The sequence below is a fragment of the Salvelinus fontinalis genome, chromosome 8, assembly GCF_029448725.1.
Source record: "Salvelinus fontinalis isolate EN_2023a chromosome 8, ASM2944872v1, whole genome shotgun sequence".
Taxonomy (NCBI): Eukaryota; Metazoa; Chordata; class Actinopteri; order Salmoniformes; family Salmonidae; genus Salvelinus; species Salvelinus fontinalis.
In genome coordinates this window covers 28,826,064-28,849,328 of record NC_074672.1, presented here as the reverse complement: position 1 = coordinate 28,849,328, position 23,265 = coordinate 28,826,064, and the positions used below count along the sequence as shown (strand labels likewise).

Genomic DNA, 23,265 nt, shown 5'->3' with positions numbered 1-23,265 from the left:
AAGCCAGTTTAAATATATATATGCACCACACATGAACTAGGGCTTATAGCAAGAACCATATAGGGTGAATTTGGAACAAGTTGGACACTTTTAGTGTTTCCATCTTCTGTAACCTTTTCCGACATCTATCCAACATATTAGCCCAACACATGATACATTTCTGAAATCCTCAAGATGTTTCCTAATCACCCACACACACATCAAAAAAATGTGATATCATATTCACAGGAGGCATGACCCACCCATTTGTTTACACTGAGTCAAAACCATATTTTCAGTTCGCATTTGGTAGACTGGGACAGCAGGTTAGATTAACTGGGACACAATTATTATAGTCCTAATTATACCCCAATGACAATTATATTACATTTTGTGTGATTGGGAAACATCTGAGAATTTCAGTAATGTATCATGTTGGGCTAAACTGGATCTCTTTCTTCCATTGGAGAAGCCTTTAAGACTGTCCCACGTTAGCTACTCCATTCTGTCCTAATTTAGCTAGCTATGGTTGGTAAAGCAGAAGAAAAAAATACAAAATTACAAAATTTAAACAATAGTTTAGATTTCCTCTTATCAGACCAATAAATAAAAGCCTCAGGTTTCAGAGATGGGCAGTATTTCTGTAAAACCCAAAATAAGGTTTTGTCTAGAAGGGATACAGCTTTAGTCAAATTTGACTTTTCATAGGAGGTTTAGGAGAACTATGCAGCAGGTTAGGATAATTCATGTAGCAGGTTAGGAGAATTAGGTTAGACATGACCCCTAGACATTTTAATTTTCACATACATTTAGGTAATTTAATACACACTCGTATCCAGAGTGACTTACAGTCAGTGCGTTCAACTAAGGTAGATAAACAACTACATTTCACAGTCATAGCAAGTAAAACGTTTCTGTAACCATTACTGAGAATGTTGTTGATATGCGGGCTGGCTACTTGCAAATGTATTTTACATGATGTCCCATTCTATCCGAATTCCCCCTAGGTGGAATTATTAGGTTTATTACAGTCAGATTTAATAAATGGTCAGATTTACACACCACACTCACCTCTCTCCTTATTCGAAGGAATATTATATTATAAAGAATGTACGCAAGGATTAGGCCTATAATATTGACAACAAAATCTACCAATCAGCTCCCCTTCGAAGAAGGCAGACAGGCTGACGTCAGTCTGTCTGGCTCGCGCCGCGCGCTAGGAGGGAGAAAAGCGCAGAACGCGCGAGGAGGAAGAAGAAAAAACTCCAAGCATGCTGGCAGAATGGGGTCACGAACTATGACCTTTTACAGAATAAAAACAAAAACAAATGTTTTTTTTTAAATAGAAGACCCAGACCTAAATCTGCAATCTTTCATCCGGTGGTAAGTCTTCACCCAAAATATTTAAGCGGTTTAATGCTAGTGAAGGCAGTCGAGACAAAAAAAAACAGGATATTTTGTTGTAGCTTGATGCTGTGCGGTTCGATGGAGAGCTCTAGCCGGTGGTGGGTTTGGGTCTGGATGGTTGTCAATCGTGGGCAGTGCTGTCATCTTTCATCTTATTTCAACGTTAAACTTATTACGTCAGGCAATTCAAATATCCATTCAGTGACAACGCCTTTGAAAACCATGTCCCCCGTGTCAAACTTTTGATATCAACGGAGATATAAACGTGCCAAAATAAAGCTCTAACGCCGAGGACAAAAGATGAGCTGTAGCTGTCAGTGCAGCCAAGTAGCTAGAATGTTAGCTAGCTAGCCGGCTAGTACTACCGCGCAGATGAACCCGACCCTTTTACCTTTGCCATCTCGGGGACAAGGAATTTTGTTTTGATTGCGTAATCATATGCAGGCGCTACTTTTTTTTAATATCAGGGTTTTATCATTGCAATAATATGTTAAATAACGGGTATCTCATCGATATAAACATAAATATTTTTACATTTAATGAATGGCTGCCTGCCTTATTGTTGGCGAATTGCCAGGTTCTCCATTTTGTTCGTTTTGAATGTCGGAAAAAAATCGTTTTTGATAGACTTGTCGTTTGGCTAGTGAACGAACGAACCCATGGCCTTCCCCCATTGTTTAGCCAATGACAGTCTTCACCGCGGTTCAAATCATAGCTTTTTCTTCCTTTAATGAGAGAGAGACTCACTCTCCCAAACACACACTATATGATTGGGTAAAATCCAGAAATGGAAAGTGTGATGTGTAATTGTGTACACTTACAGCCTTATGCCCTCCACTCCTTAATCAAATCACTGAATAAGATGCCCTCCCCCGGATGAATTGTCCTCAAACAGACATTACATTCTCCTTCAGAGGACAAATCGTTCATGATTGTGCATCTCTGATGAGATGGCTTTGCATGCGAAGAGACTATCACATATCTCTACGAGAAAATGGAACAATGAATAGAATAGAATACCTGGGAAATAGGCAAGATGATACCAACGGTAGCTCTGGCAGGGCATAACCCTCGTCTGGCATATCACTGGGATACTGAGCAGCAACGGGCCTCCAATCCACACCATGAAATCAAAGTCGAAAAGGGAGAATGAGGGAGCTGGCCTTGGTGCTGAATTGCATGAAGTCAAGGGGAGAATTCTATGATAAAAGCACTTACTCATCTTAAAGTTGCTGTATTTTGTGGCTGTTGCCGCACACTCTTGTTACGATCCAAATATAATGTATGAAGCAAATGAGGTATTACCTGAACTTGGTTACTGACAATGCTCACGTTTGTTTTCCGTTTGAAAACATTTGCTTAGGTTTGTTCTAATTGAACATAACCCTGCTTGCTGATATAAGAGAGGTTGCACACTGCAGTTGACAGATGTCTTTGGCCTAGCTCCAGACAGGCCCCTCTAATGACCTTACATCACCATGATGACCAATGTGGAGGTGCTTTCTCAGCAGATAGTGGCGTCTGAGAAGGTGACGGAGGTGAGTGACGTGTCTGTGTGTGTGTGTGTGTGGTTGTGTTATTATGGGAGAGGATATGTTTGTGTACTGTACGGTAAATTGTAAGGTAAATTGTGCTTGCATGTTGGTTTTGTGTGTGTGTGTGTGTGGTTATTTTGTTATTATGGGAGAGGATGTGTTTGTGTGCTATAAGGAGGTAAATTGTGTTTGCATGCTGGTTTTCTGTGTGTGACTGTGTATGTGAAAGGGCACCCTGACCCTAACCCATCCCACGCTTCCTGTTCAAAGATTATTTACTTTGCGAGACAAAGGCGATACACTTCCAGACACCCCTGTTTTTGTCTGGTTCAATGAAAGTCAATGAACTAAGTAGACCAGACCCAGCTGCTATTGAATTGGTGTCTATGGGAGACACCCAGTTAAGTAGACCGGAACTGACAATTTTCAATAGTAAACGGCCTGGGTGAACTATCTTAATTCATCCACCATCTTTGACGCTGCTGCTCTGTGTGGCCCGGCAGGTCGCTTCTGACTCCTTGGTTGCCGTGGAGACAGAGGCCACTCTTAACCTTCAGAAGAGAGGGGTCACTCTGAGGGCACAGTCAAGCCCCTCCCTCTGACTAGCTGCTGCTGGCTTCCCTGCTGCTCCCACATGTATTTTGTGTGTGGGTGTGTGTGTGTGCTTTATTGCACATAATTCTTAGGATTTGACTGTTAATGTATTTGTATTGTGTGTTTCAGGTGCAGACCTCTCCCGCTGACTTGTCAGTGATGAGTGGCTCTCCACAACGCTTCCAGATCATCTCCACTGAGCCCTCAGCCACACCGCAGCACATTCAGGTAACAATACCCTACATTATTGACATGCTACTGCTTGAAGTCACTGCCACCTATTGATAGCCTACACACACTGCACCCTAGTGACAATTTCTAATATACACAGATTGACAAATCCCACTAAAAACAAAATATTGTTTTAAAAACTATTTGGATAAAGCTTAAATAATTGTAAGTGCTTCAATTAAAGGGATAGCAGTTGTTTGGATGGATGGATGGATGTGGGATTATGACCCCTCCCTCCCTCTCAGATTGTAACGGACCAGCAGACGGGTCAGAAGATCCAGATAGTCACGACCATGGATCCCTTCAGCGGGCCCAAGCAGCAGTTTATTCTGGCGGCGGCTGATGGCTCAGGAACGGGCAAAGTCATCCTGACCTCCCCAGAAAACCAGGGCACCAAGCAGATCATATTCACAACCGCAGACAGCCTGGTACCCGGCAGAATACAGGTACGGAAGTAGCCATAAAACCACAAATCTAAACCACAGCATTACATGACACACTTGTGTAACCTTTGACCCCCCTCAGTGACACCTCAGTGACTTCTACTCCTCCTGGTGTTCTAGATTGTGACAGATGCAGCGTCGGTGGAGCAGTTATTGGGGAAGGCAGGGGACGTGGGCCGGCCTCAACCTGTAGAATATTGCGTGGTGTGTGGAGACAAGGCTTCAGGTACGCATGCACACCGCACACACACTCACAGGCCATTGGCCCATTCATACCACTAACCCCTCCTCTCTGTTCTGTTGTCAGGGCGTCACTATGGGGCTGTCAGCTGTGAAGGCTGTAAAGGCTTCTTCAAGAGGAGTGTGAGAAAGAACCTGACTTACAGTTGCCGGAGTAACCAGGACTGTGTTGTCAACAAGCACCACCGTAACCGCTGTCAATTCTGCCGGCTGAGGAAATGCCTGGACATGGGCATGAAGATGGAGTGTGAGTCACACCAACGCACGCACATGAAGATGGGTAGAATTTTTTTTCTTCCCATCCCAACATCAGAAACTCTGTCTAACATCCCACCTAAGTCATGTCTGCTCACAAGGTACCAGTAGGGCAGGGGGAGGCGACTACATTTAGCCGCAGGCAGATTTGTCAGAGTGGAAGGCCGGAACATAATTATAATAATTTGTACACTGCAGTGCTGAGCGATTAATCAACATTTCGGTTATTTTTCATTTTTTAAACAACTAATTTACCAATGTCTGTTCAATTATTTGAATTCCATTTCGTTCGTTTTTTCCCTGTGAGCTCGATGTGCAGTTTCTGTAGAGATAAATCAAATGAGGCCTGAACTGTGCAATGTATTAGTTGTAGTTTCCAACAAGTCAATATTCTACATAGTTTAGTGCAGAAAACGTGGTAATCAACTACAATGACCATAATCCATTGCACACCCACTTAACCTTGTCCGGTCTGTGCGGAGCAGACACAGATAGATACTGAGAGAAGAGAGAAAGGGATAGAAAGCAGTTGATTCGCAAGTCTGAAAATAAATTATCTAAAGTGATTGATAGTTGGTATTCAGCAGTCATAAAAGTATGCCTTATTGACTTTGAAGAACTACAAAATAGTGATTTTGTCAGACAGTATAGGCAGCAGCTCTATAGATATGAGATTATGACTTGGAATTAAATAGTAAAGTCATCAAATAAAATAAACATTTTATTAAAGTGAAGTAATGTGAATAAATTATGGTTAATAACAGTGATGAGCAGTAATGGGCAGTCACTACCATCATGGACTTTTATTAATTGTTTTATTCAGTGTTGTTACAGCATTCAACAATAGTGCATTTAATGTAAAAAATATATCAAAAATGTTCCAAAACCGAAAAGACTTCAAAAAGCACTAATTGGGGGTCTCCCGGGTGGCGCAGTAGTCTAGGGCACTGCATCGCAGTGCTAGCTGTGCCACCAGAGACTCTGGGTTCGTGCCCAGGCTCTGTCGCAGCCGGCCGCGACCGGGAGGTCCGTGGGGCGACGCACAATTGGCCTAGCGTCGTCCGGGTTAGGGAGGGTTTGGCCGGTAGGGGTATACTTGTCTCATCGCGCACTAGCGACACCTGTGGCGGGCCGGGCGCAGTGCGTGCCAACCAGGTCGCCAGGTGCACGATGTTTCCTCCGAAACATTGGTGCGGCTGGCTTCCGGGTTGGATGCGCGCTGTGTTAGGAAGCAGTGCGGCTTGGTTGGGTTGTGTTTCGGAGGACGCATGGCTTTCGACCTTCGTCTCTCCCGAGCCTGTACGGGAGTTGTAGCGATGAGACAAGATAGTAACTACTAACAATTGGATACCACGAAATTGGGGAGAAAAGGGGGTAAAAAATAAATAAAATAATAATAATATTTTTTTAAAGCACTAATTGCTCAATGCAAATTGACCATAACTAAGCCCAAAAATAGATTACATTTGAAAATAACAATAATTTCAATACTTGATTACATTGAGACGTTGTCACATGCCACTGGGCACACACTGGTTGAATCAACGTTGTTTCCACGTCATTTCATTGAACCAATGTGGAATAGAATGCCCAGTGGGATATGTCTCTTTTCTATTTGTGTGAATACTTGGTTGGGAACAGATTTCCTAAATTACACTCAATTTTAGCTGAATTACATTTTTTTTTTTTGCTAAGAACATTTGGGGTTCAGAAAAAAATCTACCTGCCTGTTGCCGACCCCTGCTGTAGGGTTTTAGTGTTGTTGATGGTGTTTCTGTCCTTTGTGTCCTCAGCCGTGCAGAGTGAAAGGAAGCCCATTGACCTGCCCAGAGAGAGGCCTGTTAACTGTGCTGCGTCCACAGAGAAGATCTACATTAGGAAGAACCTGATGAGCCCACTCATCGCCACGCCAACCTTCATCACCGACAGTGATGGCTCCAGGTTAGAGATTACTACTTTGATTGATACTTTGGGATCAAATCAAATCAAATGTTATTTGTCACATGTGCCGAATACAACAGGTGAAAACCTTACCGTGAAATGCTTACTTACAAGCCTTTAACCAGCAATGCAGTTCAAGAAATAGAGTTAAGAAAATATTTACTAAATAAATTAAAGTAAAAAATGAACACAAGAAAATGACATAACAATAATGAGGCTGTATACAGGGGGTACCGGTACCGAGTCAATGTGCGGGGGTACAGGTTAGTCGTGGTCATTTGTAAAGTGACTATGCAGAGATTATAAACAGCGAGTAGCAGCAGTGTAAAAATTAAGGGGTGGGGGGTCAATGTAAATAGTCTGGGTGGCCATTTGATTAATTTTTCAGCAGTCTTATGGCTTGGGGGTAGACGCTGTTAAGGAGCCTTTTGGTCCTAGAATTGGCGCTCCGGTACCACTTGCCGTGCGGTAGCAGAGAGAACAGTCTATGACCTGGGGGACTGGAGTCTTTGACATTTTTTTGGGCCTTCCTCTGACACCGCCTAGTATATATATCCTGGATGTCAGGAAGCTTGACCCCAGTGATGTACTGGGCCGTACGCACTACCCTCTGTAGTGCCTTACGGTCAGATTCCGAGCAGTTGTCATACCAGGCGGTGATGCAACTGGTCAGGATGCTGTTGATGGTGCAGCTGTAGAACGTTTTGAGGATCTGGGGACCCATGCCAAATCTTTTCAGTCTCCTGAGGGGGAAAGGGTGTTGTCGTGCCCTCTTCACAACTGTCTTGGTGTGTTTGGACCATGATAGTTTGTTGGTGATGTGGACACCAAGTACATTAATTCTCGACCCGCTCCACTTCAGCCCCGTCGATGTTAATGGGGGCCTGTTCAGCCCTCTTTTTCCTATAGTCCACGATCAGCTCGTTTGTTTTGCTCATATTGAGGGAGAGGTTGTTGTCCTGGCACCACACTGCCAGGTCTCTGATCTCCTCCCTCTAAGTTGTCTCATCGTTGTCGGTGATCAGGCCTACCACTGTTGTGTCGTCAACAAACTTAATGATGGTGTTGGAGTCGTGCGTGAACAGGGAGTACAGGAGGGGACCCAGTGTTGAGGATCAGTGTGGCAGATGTGTTCTTATCTACCCTTACCACCTGGGGGTGGCCCGTCAGGAAGTCCAGGATCCAGTTGCAGAGGGAGGTGTTTAGTCCCAGGGTCCTTAGCTTAGTGATGTGGGCACTATGGTGTTGAATGTTGAGCTGTAGTCATTGAACAGCATTCTCACATAGGTGTTCCTTTTGTCCAGCTGGGAAAGGGCGGTGTGGAGTGCGATTGAGATTGCATCATCTGTGGATCTGTTGGGGCGGTATGCGAATTAGAGTGGGTCTAGGGTTTCCGGCATGATGGTGTGGATGTGAGCCATGACCAGCCTTTGGTCATGGCTGACATCACATACAGAGGTGAGTGTTACGGGGTGGTAATCATTTAGGCAGGTTACCTTCACTTTCTTGGACACAGGGACTATGGTGGTCTGTTTGAAACATGTAGATATTACAGACTCGGTCAGGGAGAGGTTGAACATGTCAGTGAAAACAGTTGCCAGTTGGTCTGCGCATGCTCTGGGTACACGTCCTGGTAATCCGTCTGGCCCTGCGGCTTTGTGAATGTTGACCTGTTTAAAGGTCTTGCTCACATCGGCTACAGAAATCTTGATCACACAGTCGTCTGGAACAGCTGGTGTTCTCATGCATGCTTCAGTGTTGTTGCCTCGAAGCGAGCATAAAAGGCATTTAGCTCGTCTGGCAGGCGCGCGTCACTGGTCAGCTCGCGGCTGGGTTTCCCTTTGTAGTCCGTAATATTTTTCAAGCCCTGCCACATCCGACAAGCGTCAGATCCGGTGTAGTAAGATTCAATCTTAGTCCTGTGTTGACGCTTTGCCTGTTTGATGGTTCGTCTAAAGGCCTAGCTGGATTTCTTTTAAGCATCCGGATTAGTGTCCCGCTCCTTGAAAACAGTAGCTCTAGCCTTTAGCTCGTTGTGGATGTTGCCTGTAATCCATGGCTTCTGGTTGGGAAATGTACGTACAGACACTGTGGGGACAATGTCGTCAATGCAGTTATTGATGAAGCCGGTGACTGAGGTGGTATACTCCTCAATGCCATTAAATCCTGGAAAATGTTCCAGTCTGTGCTAGCAAAACAGTCCTATAGCGTAGCATCCGCGTCATCTGACCACTGAACGATTGAACGAGTCACTGGTACTTCCTGCTTTAGTTTTTGCTTGTAAGCAGGAATCAGGACCATAGAATTATGGTCAGATTTGCCAAATGGAGGGCGAGGGAGAGTAAAGGTGGTCTAGAGTTGTTTTTCCTCTGGTTGCACATGTGACATGCTGGTAGAAATGAGGACAAATGGATTTAAGTTTGCCTGCATTAAAGACCCCGGCCCCTAGGAGCTCTGATTGGTCCTGTGGGTTAGAGTTTGGTGTCTGACTGGTGTTGTGTCCAGATCCAGTCTGCTAGACCCAGGGATGCTGGTGAACATCCAGCAGCCTCTGATCCAGGCTGACGGGACTCTACTGCTGGCCACAGACACCAAGGTACAAACTCTGTTATTCCTCAACATTCTCAGTGTAATCCCTGTCCTAACATGCTGTGAATGGGACCGGTCATTGGAATGAAAGTGTGTTGTTGGTCTCATCACTGGCTCACTGGATGTACCCCCCTCGACAGTCTGAGTCGGGACAGGGGGACTTGGGGACCCTGGCCAGTGTGGTGACATCTCTGGCCAACCTGACCGACTCCCTCAGTGAGTCCCTGAACAACAGTGATACCTCAGACGACCAGCAGGAGGAGCAGTCTGCCAGCGAGATAACACGGTGTGTGTGTGTGTGTGTGTGTGTGTGTGTGTGTGTGTGTGTGTGTGTGTGTGTGTGTGTGTGTGTGTAATTGCTCCTGTATTGTGTGTGTGTCTTCAGTGCCTTCGACACCCTGGCCAAAGCCCTGAACCCATCTGAGTCGGGGGTGGGGCAGAACCTGGCGGAGGGTGGGGAGTGTGTGGGTGGAGCCACCATCCAAGTGATCAGCCGGGACCAGGTGACCCCCCTCATTGAGGTGGAGGGCCCACTGCTCACAGACACACACGTCAGCTTCAAGGTGGTGGATCTAAACTTTAAACTTTTAAATGTATTCACATTTTGCTGGTGTTCAACCATTTATTTTTGTATGCACGTAACCTTTGAGATTTCAATAATCTGACATCTCTATCTATTCCGGTCCCTCTCTGTCCCTCCTGTAGCTGACCATGCCCAGCCCCATGCCAGACTATCTGAATGTGCACTACATCTGTGAGTCAGCGTCCCGCCTCCTCTTCCTCTCCATGCACTGGGCAAGCTCCATCCCTGCGTTCTCCGCTCTTGGGTAAGAACACTCATATCAAAGTGTTATTACGCTTTTGGTATTTATGTGTGTGACTTGAACTGTCTGTGTTTGTGTGCATCATCTCAACCAATCATGATTCAGTCCTGTAACCGTGTGTGTGTCTCAGTCAGGAGAGTAACACCAGCCTGGTACGTGCCTGTTGGAATGAGCTATTCACTCTGGGGCTGGCTCAGTGTGCTCAGATCATGAGTCTCTCCACCATCCTGGAAGCCATCATCAACCACCTCCAGAACAGCATCCAGGACGGTACACCATCAAACCTCAAGATCTCCATACAAAACAATGAACACACTAAATTCACAAAACGCACACCCTGATACAATCAGACACACAGTCCCCAGAAAACAAGTTAATTTCTAATTATTTCTGTTGTAAGGTGTTGTCTGCTGTTCCCCTGTAGATAAGGTGTCTGCGGAGAGAGTGAAGCAGGTGATGGAACACATCTGGAAGCTGCAGGAGTTCTGTAACAGCATGGCTAAGATGGAGACAGACAGCTATGAGTATGCTTACCTGAAGGCCATAGTGCTCTTCAGCCCTGGTGAGCATGGTCCAATTAACATCATACATTATGTTAGAAATACATCATAAATCCCAGGCAATGACTAGGGACCCAAGTTTCTCCTGGTCAGGTCACATGGTCGAGACAATATAAATTCTCTAGTTATGAGAAACATCAGACTTGAGTCAATTTACTCAGATAAATTATATTTGACATATACAGTACATGGGTCATTCCACGAAATGAGTGCCTTTTGCGTCACTTTGATATTTTAAGTAGAAATTGTGCACAAAAATACAATTTCAAAAGCCTGTTATATTAAATGAAGTGCCCGTTTTAATATAGACCACATGGAAAATAAATCATATATGAATAAAGAATTTCTCAAGTGCCAGCATTTTAATATGTCCCTCTCTGCATCCTCCGTGACTTCTAGGAAGATTTTAACTCACTTAACCCTGACATTTCTCAGTTTTCACCATCACTGTAAAGCCCTAGTTATTTTGTTACTCTGACAAAGTCATTTCTGAAGATTGTTATTTATTTCATGTGATTATTGGTTCATTTTTAAGGTAAAAAAAAAACCCTGTACCTCATTTTAAGGTCAACCCTGTTACTTGAACAGAAATCTCATTTTAATATGGTGAAACTATTCCTTTAAAAACATTTTTTTTTTCAAAAGTGTAGTGTAAAAGCAGGTGAGCTGGTTCTTCTCTTTTTGGCCATTTTCTGGTGTTTTGTGGTGAAAACTGAGCGGGTTTGACCTGTTTAAGATTTTATTCAATTACCCTTATCTGTTGCACACAACAAGCTTCCATTCCCCTGTCATAAGGGGATTTGGCACTTACTATAGTATTTTTTTTCTCTTTAACCTCTTGAGATGGGGAAAACTTGTTTTTTAATTATGTTGAACATGTGTTCTTTATGACAGAATATAAAAATGTATTGAAATAAAACATTTTCTTTTCACCAAGTTACACTACTCAATCTCACACAAATTATCAATGAACCTACCAGGTACAACCCCAAATCCGTAAACACGGGCACCCTCATAGATATCCTGACCAACCTGCCCTCTAAATACACCTCTGCTGTCTTCAACCAGGATCTCAGCGATCACTGCCTCAGGGCCTGCGTCCGTAATGGGTCTACGGTCAAACGACCACCCCTCATCACTGTCAAACGCTCCCTAAAACACTTCAGCGAGCAGGCCTTTCTAATCGACCTGACCCGGGTATCCTGGAAGGATACTGACCTCATTCCATCAGTGGAGGATGCCTGGTTATTCTTTAAAAGTGCTTTCCTCACCATCTTAAATAAGCATGCCCCATTCCAAAAAATTTGAACAAGGAACAGATATAGCCCTTGGTTCACTCCAGACCTGACTGCCCTTAACCAGCACAAAAACATCCTGTGGTGTACTGCATTAGCATCGAATAGCCCCCGCTATATGCAACTTTTCAGGAAAGTTAGGAACCAATATACACAGGCAGTTAGGAAAGCAAAGGCTAGCTTTTTCAAACATAAATTTGCTTCCTGTAGCACAAACTCCAAAAAGTTTTGGGACACTGTAAAGTCCATGGAGAATAAGAGCACCTCCTCCCAGCTACCCACTGCACTGAGGCTAGGAAACACTGTCACCACCAATAAATCCACAATAATTGAGAATTTCAATAAGCATTTTTCTTCGGCTGGCCATGCTTTCCACCTGGCTACCCCTAACCCGGTCAATTAGATGCAGTCTATTAGTGCCATCCGTTTTGTCACCAAAGCCCCATATACCACCCACCACTGATCTGTATGCTCTCGTTGGCTGGCCCTCGCTTCAAATTCGTCTCCAAACCCACTGGCTCCAGGTCATCTATAAGTCTTTGCTAAGTAAAGCCCGACCTTATCTCAGGTCACTGGTCACCATAGCAGCACCCACCCATAGCACGCGCTCCAGCAGGTATATTTCACTGGTCACCCCCAAAGCCAATTCCTCCTTTGGCCACCTTTCCTTCTAGTTCTCTGCTGCCAATGACTGGAACGAATTGCAAAAATCACTGAAGCTGGAGACTCATATCTCCCTCACTAACTTTAAGCATCAACTGTCAGAGCAGCTCACAGATCATTGCACCTGTACGTAGCCCATCTGTAAATAGCCTATCCAACTACCTCATCCTCATATTGTTTAGTTTTTTTCCTCCTTTGCACCCCAGTATCTCTACTTGCACATTCATCTTCTGCATATCTATCACTCCAGTGTTTAATTGCTAAATTTGTATTACTTCGCCACTACGGCCTATTTATTGCCTTACCTCCCTAATCTTACCTCATTTGCATACACTGTAGATTGTTTCTATTGTGTTATTGACTGTACGTTTGTTTATTCCATATCTAACTGTGTTTTTGTTTGTCGCACTGCTTTGCTTTATCTTGGCCAGGTCAAATAAAGGTGAAATAAAGGTAAAATAAATTTAAAAAGGCACCTAATTGGTGGAACGACCCACATAGGTATATATATGTACAGTATATCAACTAGATGAGTAGATAAGCATAACTTCATGATAACGTTTCCATATTTACCTCGTAGTGTATTGTTAGGAAACAGCTATTGTGTGTCTCACTAATCAGACCATCCAGGCCTGAACAGTTGCAGCCAGATAGTGAAGTTCCAGGAGAAAGCCCAGATGGAACTGCAGGACTATGTGCAGAAGACTTATCCAGATGACACATACAGGTATGCTGTATGCCAATCGGGATCTTGATAAATCCTTAAACCCTCCCCACAGGTCCCATAAATTCATATGTGAATCTGTCTTTTTCTGATTGGATCCATAAATCACATGTATTAACTTGTCTCTCTATGATTGGTTGTCCTAGGTTGACGCGTATCCTGATGCGACTCCCTGCGCTGCGTCTGATGAGCTCCAGCATCACAGAGGAGCTATTCTTCACCGGCCTGATCGGCAACGTGCCCATCGACAGCATCATCCCTTACATCCTCAAGATGGAGACCGCCGACTACAACACCCAGATCACCGGTCCCACAGCGTGACCCCCCGCCACCACCCCTATCCACCCCCAAACCTCTCCAGCCCATCTCTAGACTTGTACCACGTACCCCCCAAAAAACACCCTAATTCTGAAACCCCCATCTTTTGTCCTGCAAACATTTGATGTAATTAAAATACTCTTCGCAAGATGCAAAGTCATGGAGAAATTCCTTTCGGGCCGTGTTGTTCCCAGAAAGTCCGCTCCTCATCGTTTGTGATTATGGGTCGTAACTATGGGTACCCCTGGATGAGGGTTTGATGGTTCTCTGAAAGAGATGCATGATGGGACTGTGAGTCTCTTGTCCAGATTCCGTAGTTCAGAGCACTTAACCCCCTGGAGAGGGAGCGGTACTGTGGCTAATACGTCACTGTAACCTCTACTGCTTCAGCAAAATGGCTTCAATGTGCTGTAAAGTTGACCTTTTCGCTCAAGCCTTTCAATATGGTTTTATCTTATGCAGGCCTTACTGTACATTCATGCTCAACAAAAAGTATATCGATTGAGTTACCGCTTGCTAGCCTCTAACCTGTATTTAACACTAGACTAAGAATGAGCGACGCTTGCCTGAATGTCGTTACATGAGTAAACTGAGACATGAATTGGTGTGAAGGCTTGTTGTGTTTTTGTACTTTGAACTTTTCACCAGGTATTACAATGTAAAAAAGAAACATTTAAATGTATGAATAGCCTATGTTATGATGCTGGTTCATGCCTCGAGCTGTCTGTCCCTGAAACGTTTTGGTTGAAAAGACGACCAATTCCTCTAAATCAGGAATATGACTTAGTTCACAGTTTAATAGCAGCTAACCTGGATCCTTAATCTACAGAGTATACGACGATGGACAAGCCATTTGTGTACTGAGCCACTCCATTCAGGATAATATTACATGTGCTCTCCACTTCAGATAGAACATCAAATCTATTATTTGTTTCAAACCGAACAGGAGAACAGTTAGAATGGTTACATTTCAATTTTGGGGGGTTCATTTCACTGCAATTGTTATGGAACTTTCCCTAAACTAGTCCATATAATGACAGCCTGTTGCTGGGGAGGGTCATCGATCCTACAGAGAAGGAGTTTAATAATAGTCTTGTTACTATGTCTGCCTAAAGCAAATGCACATTCATTATAGGGTTTAACTTGAACCATTTAGATAATGTGTTGAAGATTTTGTTTGTTCAATCACCACATGACCCTGGCTCCAGGTAAAAGTTGCCCTTACCCATAGATATAAGATCAGATTATCCTGGTAGTTCTAACCTTTACTGTTAGAGAGGTAAAATAAAGTCTTACATCAGTGGTTAGGGGCAATTTTATGGCCACCATTTTATTTTGCTGTCATGACAATCAAGCCTTGTGTGACATGATGTCCTGTTCTGTGTCCAGTATTTCTCTTTTCTGTTTATTTATTTCCATCCAGCTGATATTATACAGTGCACTGAGTGCAGTAACACACTGCATACTGTAGTGATCTCAGTCAGCTTCCAGACTTACTTTACAGTGACTGTTTTATTCATATGCAGGTATTCACACCATAGAAAAAATATATATTTTGAGTTCTCAAGACAAAATGTGTTTTCCCTTTAATATTAGCATGATTTATCTATAGTTTCACTATTGAATGAACATCAAGCAGGTATTTTCCTTTTGTATTCTTGCACAGTATATCGTTGTGTGATATAGTTTCCAAAATGTAAAAATGTGGTTTGTTGTGAACAAATGTATTTGTTCCATGTTAAGTGTACTTAAAGTACCACACCTCTAGTACCACGTGAAAATGATGTGTACATTGTCCAACAGCAACAAAACCAGTAACACTAACTTATAACATGTAAAGAAGTCATAAGTAGGTATGTACTCTAAAATTATAGGTGTTCTGTTGTAATAGCTGGTTTTAAAACCTGCAAAGACTGTTATTTTGACTATTCTGTGAACTGAGCTCTATACTACATGTATTATCATTCAAATGAGTGCATGTCCTTTTTTTAATCAGAGTTTTATAATATTGCAACTTGCCAGTATTTGCCCTGAAGAAAATGAGCATTGTTATTGTTTTTGTATAGTGCATTGCTGTGCATGCAATTGCTTATGCATTTTAGTAAATGCTGTACGAAAAATGTGGAGTTTTAATGTTGTGACTTACAAATGTTATCAGCCTGAGCAATTTCAATGCATTAACTACTAAATGCAACAAAAACTGTTTTCTATTGTTTACATAGGACATGGGGGGATATGGACGGTGTTGTTTTTGGTTTGTAAAAGCCTTTGTTTCAAGTCTGTAGCTTTTTAAATACAGTACATATAAAAAGTGTCTTTTCCTGTCGAATGTGATATTGTATTTGGAGAAAAAAAGAAACATATTCCATGGCCTGAGGAACTTCACCTTTCACACACTAACCAATGAGCCTAGTAACTTTATGTTTTCTGAAGGTTATTGTAGGCCTACATATATTCTACCTCTTAACTTGACAGTGAAGACAACAATTTGATTCCTGTATCACAGCATTCCCTCTCAGGCCACTGGAACTGCAGTTATCAGTGTAATAAACATATCTTCATATATTCAAAAAGTATGTGCTTTTATGATTTTTTTTTACACTACTCTGGAACACGGATGCCAGCGCAGCAGGAGAGGATCCTAATGGATATATCTTTCCAGGGTTGAGGACGATGAGAGTAGTTGAGAGGAAGAAGGCAGACGTTCTGGTTGAAACTGATAGCACATCGGGAGAAGATAAGGGTACAGACTTGGATGGATGAAGAACGGAAGGATGGCGGCGGCAGATGTGGAACATGGATCGGATGGCGGTGGAAGGAAGAATGGACCTCTGTCCAAAAGAATGGGAAAATAAGTAAAGTTGGGATGGGAAAGAAGACACCTAGTGTTGATAATACCTCATCATATCTTGTAGGAGTCTGGTTTCTGGGAGAATTGGAGCCCGAATTGTCAAATCCGTTGGTGGAGAGAGGTGAGGGTAAAGTGGAGTTTGGTGAGGGTCACGAGGAGTGGGCTGGTCTTGATTTATTTGTGTTTCTGCTGGAAGTGTGTGTTGCTTATCAGGTGAATTGATGACCATGCGGTGTCATGCTTTGAGCTAAAGGAAAAGTACCTTTCAAAGGGGTATTTGCTGGAATCTCAGAGGAAGTGTATCAAGGAGCTAAAGAGTATTCCTGTTGTGGTTGATGCAAGGAGGATGAATCGTTGGGTCAATGGCAATGTGGAGTCCCTCCCGACCCGAGTGAAGCTGGGGTATGTGTACATTCCTGTAAGAGTTTTTATTTCCAGGCCGTTGCAGTGTAAACGGTGTAGAATGGTTGAACATGGGCCTCCCAAGTGGCGCAGCGGTCTAAGGCACTGCATCGCAGTCTAAGAGGCATCACTACAGACCCGGGTTCGATCCCGGGCTGTGTCGCAGCCGGCCGGAACCGGGAGACCCATAAGGCGCCGCGCAATTGGCCCAGCATCATCCGGGTTAGGGGAGTGTGTGGCCGGCCGGGATGTCCTTGTCCCATCGCGCTCTAGCGACTCCTTGTGGCGGACCGGCGCATGCCTGCTGACTTCGGTCGCCAGTTGTACGGTGTTTCCTCCGACACATTGGTGCGGCTGGCTTCCGGGATAAGCGAGCAGTGCAGGGTCTGTTTCGGAGAATGCTTGGCTCTCGACCTTCGACCTCTCCCGAGTTCGCAGCGATGGGACAAGACTGTAACTACCAATTGGATATCACGAAATTGGTTGGACATGTAGAGTGTCTGCAGGTGGAAGAATCCAAGTTGTGGAAAAGAAGCTGTGAAGTGTTGCAACTGTGGTGGAAAGCATGTAGCTACATCTTTGGAGTGCCTGATGAGGGCGAAAGAGAATGAGGTTGCCAAAGTCAGGGCCATCCAGACCATTCCACATGCAGAGGCTGTCAAAAGGTGGAGGGAACGAAAGGTACTCCCATGGTGTTGAATATGCCTTCAATGCATGCTGCATAGTTGGCTTCCCACCAGCAGGATCCAGCAATGTTAAGTGTGGACTTTGTTGATTTTTTTTGGCAATGGTGATCAAGGGTACGGCTAAAGTGGAGGGAAGGTCTAGGAAGATGGACATTATGTGGATACGGCAGAGCAGATTCTGGGAGTAAAATATTTTTCAGGGTAGGAGTTAGATGATGCACTGTCACAAGCAGTGATACCCTCTCAGGCCCCAGAGCCTGAGGAGGGAGCTATGGAAGTTTGAAAAAATGAGGGATTGGGATATAGATCACCATATTGAGTTTCCCTTTTAACCCCCGTACAGTTGGTGGCGGTAATGCCCCCTAAACATTGGCTGCCAACCGCCGTTAAACACCACTGAAGAAGAAGACAATAAACTTTGGTTTCCACTAGTTATCACAGCCACAAAGTCAACATTGGCTATGTCGCAAAAAATCATGAAAATAAACGTTAGCTTTTGGTCTTAATTTAAGGTCAGGGTTAGCAGCGTGGTTAAGGTTAGGTTTAAAATCAAAGTTCAGAAATAGGCAGGGTTCATGACTTTGTGGCTGTGGTAACTAGTAAAGGACCTTAAACTTTACGCATATAGTTTACGTCATCAAAGAGCGCCTAACTGGAGCGCTGTGCGTCCTTTTCAATTCCAAATTATAACGTGGAAATAAAGACTAAAGATGCCTATGAAAGGAAGATTCCCCATTAGACGAACGCTGGAGTATCTCCAGAAAGGAGAAGTTGTATTGAAAAACAGAGTAAAGATTTTGACAGTAAATTACAACACACATGGACAGCTCAGCGACGGAGCAAGGTCAGTTTGTTATACTAAGCTAGTTAACCTAGCTGTTTTTGGATAAGTCTTTCAATGCAGAGAGCAGTGATATTTCAAAATGATATTTCTGTTTCATTGTTAAAATTGTACAGATATGCAATAGAAATTGAACCAGTAGTTCCCGAGTTAACAGTGCGTTCAAGACAACTGAGAACTCGGGGGGAAAAACGAGCTCAGACTGGGAAAATCGTTTAAAACGGTCATCCGACTCTGAATTCCAAGTCGGTGACTCGGGCATCTTTCTAGAACTCCGACTTTCTGATATGTAACGAGAGTTGCCAAAAGTTTGAATTTACGTTTAAAAAAGCGTTAAACGTTCAATTAGATGGGATAATCTAAAATTCAAAGCTCTCCTCTCCCCAGATACTCATGCTAGTCCCTGTATTATCAGTCTCAATATTTGTATAGAGAAGTGAGGGGATGGTGATTCAAACCGTAGAATAAACTTTAAAGTTACTGAAGTTAAATAGTCTCCCTCTATGTTTCTCTCTCCCTTCACTGTAGGGGACAGTAATTCATACCGTAGCTCTAAAGTTATTGGAGTTAAGGAGTCTGAAGTTTTTACACAAGTTGAAGCTGGTTTAACGCTGGGCTGAGGGTGTAAACATTGGCATGGCTGTTGCTCTCTTTCTTACTAGTCACAGCGACATAATAGTTAGGGCTACTAGTCACAGCTACACAATACTTAGGGCTACTAGTAAGGTTGCAAAATTCCAGGAACTTTCAATAAATTCCCTATTTTTTTTCCCCCCAGAAAACCTGCTTGGATGCTACTGGATTTACTGCTTATTCCTGCTTGATTCTGGGAATTTATCTGCATTTTATTTTATTTAACCTTTATTTAACTAGGCAAGTTGCTTGATTGACTAGCTAACTTCGACTAGCTACATTCGGTTCAGTATTATGTAGCTGTGACTAGTAGCTAGGGTTGCAGAATTACAGGAACCTTCAATAAATTACCTGGGTTTTCCAGAAATCCTGGTTGGAGGGACTCTGATTCTCTATTGGTTTCAGACTTTTGGCCTCCCATCCCATTCTAACCACCTATCGCCGGCTTTGTATTCATGTTACCTGATGAATTTCCTGTACAATATGATCTTGTTGCCATCTGATGCACATTCAGATGTCATAAATCAGCACTGCAGAGCGCTCCCTGTACTATGCCGTGCCATGATTGTATTACTGTTGTATTACCGTTGAAAGACATTCAAAGACTCAATCACAGACACTCTTACTGACAGTTGTGGCTGCTTTGCGTGATGTATTGTTGTCTCTACCTTCTTGCCCGTTGTGCTGTTGTCTGTGCCCAACAATGTTTGTACCATGTTTTGGTTTGCTACCATATTGTGCTGCTACCATGCTGTGTTGTCGTGTGTTGCTGCCTTGCTATGTTGTCTTAGGTCTCTCTTTATGTAGTGTTGTCTCTTGTTGTGATGTGTGTTTTGTCCTATATTTATAGGTTATTTATAATTTTTTAAATCCCAGCCCCCTGTCCCCGCAGGTCTTTTGCCTTTTGGTAGGCCGCCATTGTAAATAAGAATTTGTTCTTAACTGACTTGCCTAGTTAAATAAAGGTAAAAACCTCTAGCCCAGGCATTAGTTGCTTTGCAGCTCCCAGTTTAATTTCCAAAATAAAAGTCTAGAGCTTGTTTTAGAACTACATTCAATAACGACGTTATACCAGTAGATGAAGTAGTATAGTCTTGGCCTTCAGAAAATTACTTGTGTGAGAATGATAAAGGCACAGAAGAGCCTTATCTTGAATAACCGCCTGAGCTGCAAAATATGAAGTTAATATGATTTAGGCTGTCCTGAGCGAAATAGACAAGGGGTCCCAAATGGTTAAGACTATAGCCTATTCTTATTGCCAAATCTGTTTTCCCTATCAGCCACTGCATGTGCTTCTTCAACTATTTTGTTTAAAATTTATTTAGAGACTATATTTAAAGGCTTGTAAGCTAGGGTCTCTTTTTAAGGGGAGCCTTATAATAAAAACTTATAAAACACAGTCCTGCAAGACAACAGTACCCAAAATTATAGCCTAAATTGCAATGCCTACAAGTTGAAGGACTTTTTTTATTTGGATAGGCCTAAATTAAACATTGAATTATTAAAGTGGTAGGCTAAAGAACTCGAATTTAGCTAATTTTGAATACTCACATGGATTTCAATAAACAAATTAATAAAACTGTTCTATTCTCTTTGATTTAGTTCCTATCGCAATTCACAAATGACTAAATGGATGACATGCTGACTTAACTGAATGAAGGATTCATTAAATGTTGGAATGATGAGTTGCACGCATCATGCATGCTCTACACTTTATTTGGCTAGTAGTCAAATAGGCCTCCAGAAGGGCATTTTCTGAGGGTGATGGGTGCTTTTCTGAAGGCGCATGGAGATCACAAGCACTTCAACTGGGCAGTGGTGTCGGGATGGAGGGAATAGCTATACAGAGACTACCTAAGACCACTGCAACAGAGTTATTGTAAAGTGTGGGAATAAGCTTATGGCAGACTTCTACGTTTAACCTCTCCCTTGTTAATTTCAAAGTCCATAGGTTCATGACCTGATTCATATAAATCATGTCAAATTTTTTTAAATTCATATTAACCCCTCCTACAGAATATGCTTTGGCAAGATTTTGAGTGATAAAAAAAATATATTTTGAGAGTTCAAAGACTCCAGTGGTCATACATAATTAATAGATTCACGAAACAGCTACTATTATTCTGTTTCATTATTCCTGGTAGATACTACTGGTTATGATTCATTATTCCTGGTAGATACTACTGGTTATGATTCATTATTCCTGGTAGATACTACTGGTTATGATTCATTATTCCTGGTAGATACTACTGGTTATGATTCATTATTCCTGGTAGATACTACTGGTTATGATTCATTATTCCTGGTAGATACTACTGGTTAACACATACTGTGTTATGCTTGTTCGTAGCACTCCTCACAGGCCAGTTGGTGTATGTTTTTTTTTTTTGTTGGTGACATGAAACTGACAAAACCTTAAGTTATTATTGTACGTCAGAATTGCTGCACAAGATTTGTTCAAGCCTAAAATGTTAAGCCGTAATCGTAACATGGCGTTTGTATGGTCAGATTTTATGCATGGCTTTTCTTATGATCCTAATGATACGTACGTTCAGCATTTTTGCAGGTATCTCACTCCATATTCCGATCTGAAGATCACTGCTGTCAATGACTTGACCTCGTTTCTTTTCGAATTCCCAGTTGTCCTGAAAGCACAAACTGTCCATCATGCGACAACGAGTTGTTCAGCATTAGCAAGACGCACATAACGCCCCGGATCAGAGCTATAACCCAGTGGTCAGGATCTATGAGTGAGTTGGTACATCCTGGTTGGCCATCATGCATCTTTTCTCTTTTTCTGCAGAAAATTTGTGTTCTTCAATGTTCCACAAATTCAGTACAAAAATCCTTGGGTTCAAATTATGATGTTTAAGAACATGACACCATCGCCATTCCTAAAGTTCTACCTAGGTGAGTCCAATTCTGTACTTACTATGATTGATAGAATCTTTAACTATGCCTCTCTTTTACATGCTTGTGCATCTGTCATTACTGCATAAAGTCTGTGGTTGTGATTTTATCAAGTCTATTAGGCCTATGTTTTGAAGTCTGACATGGTATATCCTTAGAATTAGAATATAATTTGTAAATGAATAGGATCTCTGTATATCTCGTCCATATAGATGATGGAGAGCAGGTGTTGGTGGATGTGGAGGGGAAGGACCATAAACAAATCACCCAACATGTCAAGACTATTCTTGGCAAGACGGAGTAAGTACTGATAGTACCATAACCTCTGATACCCATTCATCACAGCCCACTGCTTGATTTGGTTCTATAACAGGGATGTATTCATTAGTCGAATTTTGTTGCAAAACGTTTTGCAACAAACTGTTTACTCTAGGAACCAAACAGAACGAAAAGGGTTGGGAACTACCTGCATTTTTTCAATAGAAACTCTTGTTTTTCAAATGCAAAACATTTTGCAACAGCCTACATGTTTTGCAACAGAATCTGACTAATGAATACATCCCAGAAGTGTAGGCCTCCCTGGGTTGCAGCAGTCTGTTTGGCATGACAACTACAAATGATTTGGCTAAGCATAAACAGACTGGTCCTCAGGCTAGATGCCAGTGAATAAGCCACGAGTTAATGTCTCTGACAGTAGCCTAATGTCAAGAGGAATGTTTAAAGGTCCAATGCAGACATTTTTATTTCGTTATCAAATCATTGCTGGGTAACAATTAAAGTACCTTAGAGAGGTTTGAAACTCCCACCAAAACGGGCTGAAATTTCAGGCAGTCTTGTCAAACAGCTCCTACACTAAAAGGGCATTATCGTTTTCACAATTTCACAGAATTATTCCAACCTCAGTGTGGAAATATACACAAGACAGAAAACTCACGTTTTTGACTGCACTAGCCCTTTAAGGTTAGGCGTTACTCTTGTTTAATTGTATAATACAATATTACTGGTTAATTTGTCTTCCCCCTCATTGTCTATTCTCTCCCCTTACAGTGAGGTCCTGCAGGCTGAGGCTTTAGCCAGGATGGAGGCTGCTAACCCAGCCAACTTTGGGCCCAAGAAGTACTGTCTGAAGGAGTGTATCTGTGAGGTGGAGGGCCAGGTTCCCTGCCCGGGAACCACGCCGCTGCCCAAGGAGATGACTGGGAAATACCGTGCACAGATGGCAGCCGCACAAGACTGAGACTGGACAGCAATACTACTATATCAAATATGTTTCACTGGAAATACTGTGGATTTGTTTTTGTACATTAAAGGAAATATTTCGATTTTGTCAGTGGTTGTAAATAA

At 42.8% G+C, this 23,265-nt stretch overlaps 2 protein-coding genes across 4 annotated transcripts; both read left to right on the top strand.

Moving 5' to 3' along the window:
* The first annotated feature begins 1,172 nt into the window (after nucleotides 1–1,172).
* nr2c2 (nuclear receptor subfamily 2, group C, member 2) lies at nucleotides 1,173–16,171 on the top strand. 3 transcript variants are annotated; one of them, XM_055932079.1, is made up of 15 exons: nucleotides 1,173–1,362; nucleotides 2,830–2,924; nucleotides 3,645–3,743; nucleotides 3,992–4,192; nucleotides 4,310–4,415; nucleotides 4,497–4,676; nucleotides 6,478–6,625; nucleotides 9,131–9,221; nucleotides 9,355–9,500; nucleotides 9,600–9,777; nucleotides 9,920–10,041; nucleotides 10,169–10,308; nucleotides 10,463–10,600; nucleotides 13,178–13,283; nucleotides 13,427–16,171. In XM_055932079.1, the coding sequence occupies exons 2-15, from the start codon at nucleotides 2,865–2,867 to the stop codon at nucleotides 13,599–13,601; spliced, it is 1,890 nt and encodes a 629-aa protein (XP_055788054.1). In that variant the 5' UTR covers nucleotides 1,173–1,362; nucleotides 2,830–2,864; the 3' UTR covers nucleotides 13,602–16,171. The 3 variants fall into 3 exon arrangements, with proteins under 3 accessions (XP_055788054.1, XP_055788055.1, XP_055788053.1); XM_055932080.1 differs by having other exon boundaries at nucleotides 2,750–2,924; nucleotides 13,187–13,283; XM_055932078.1 differs by having other exon boundaries at nucleotides 1,174–1,362; nucleotides 2,750–2,924.
* Nucleotides 16,172–18,162: 1,991 nt separating this feature from the next.
* On the top strand, nucleotides 18,163–23,251 carry mrps25 (mitochondrial ribosomal protein S25). The gene is made up of 4 exons (XM_055932076.1): nucleotides 18,163–18,381; nucleotides 21,815–21,921; nucleotides 22,134–22,221; nucleotides 22,969–23,251. Exons 1-4 carry the CDS (start codon nucleotides 18,248–18,250, stop codon nucleotides 23,156–23,158), a joined length of 519 nt encoding a protein of 172 aa, XP_055788051.1. The 5' UTR covers nucleotides 18,163–18,247; the 3' UTR covers nucleotides 23,159–23,251.
* The last annotated feature ends 14 nt before the right edge of the window (nucleotides 23,252–23,265 follow it).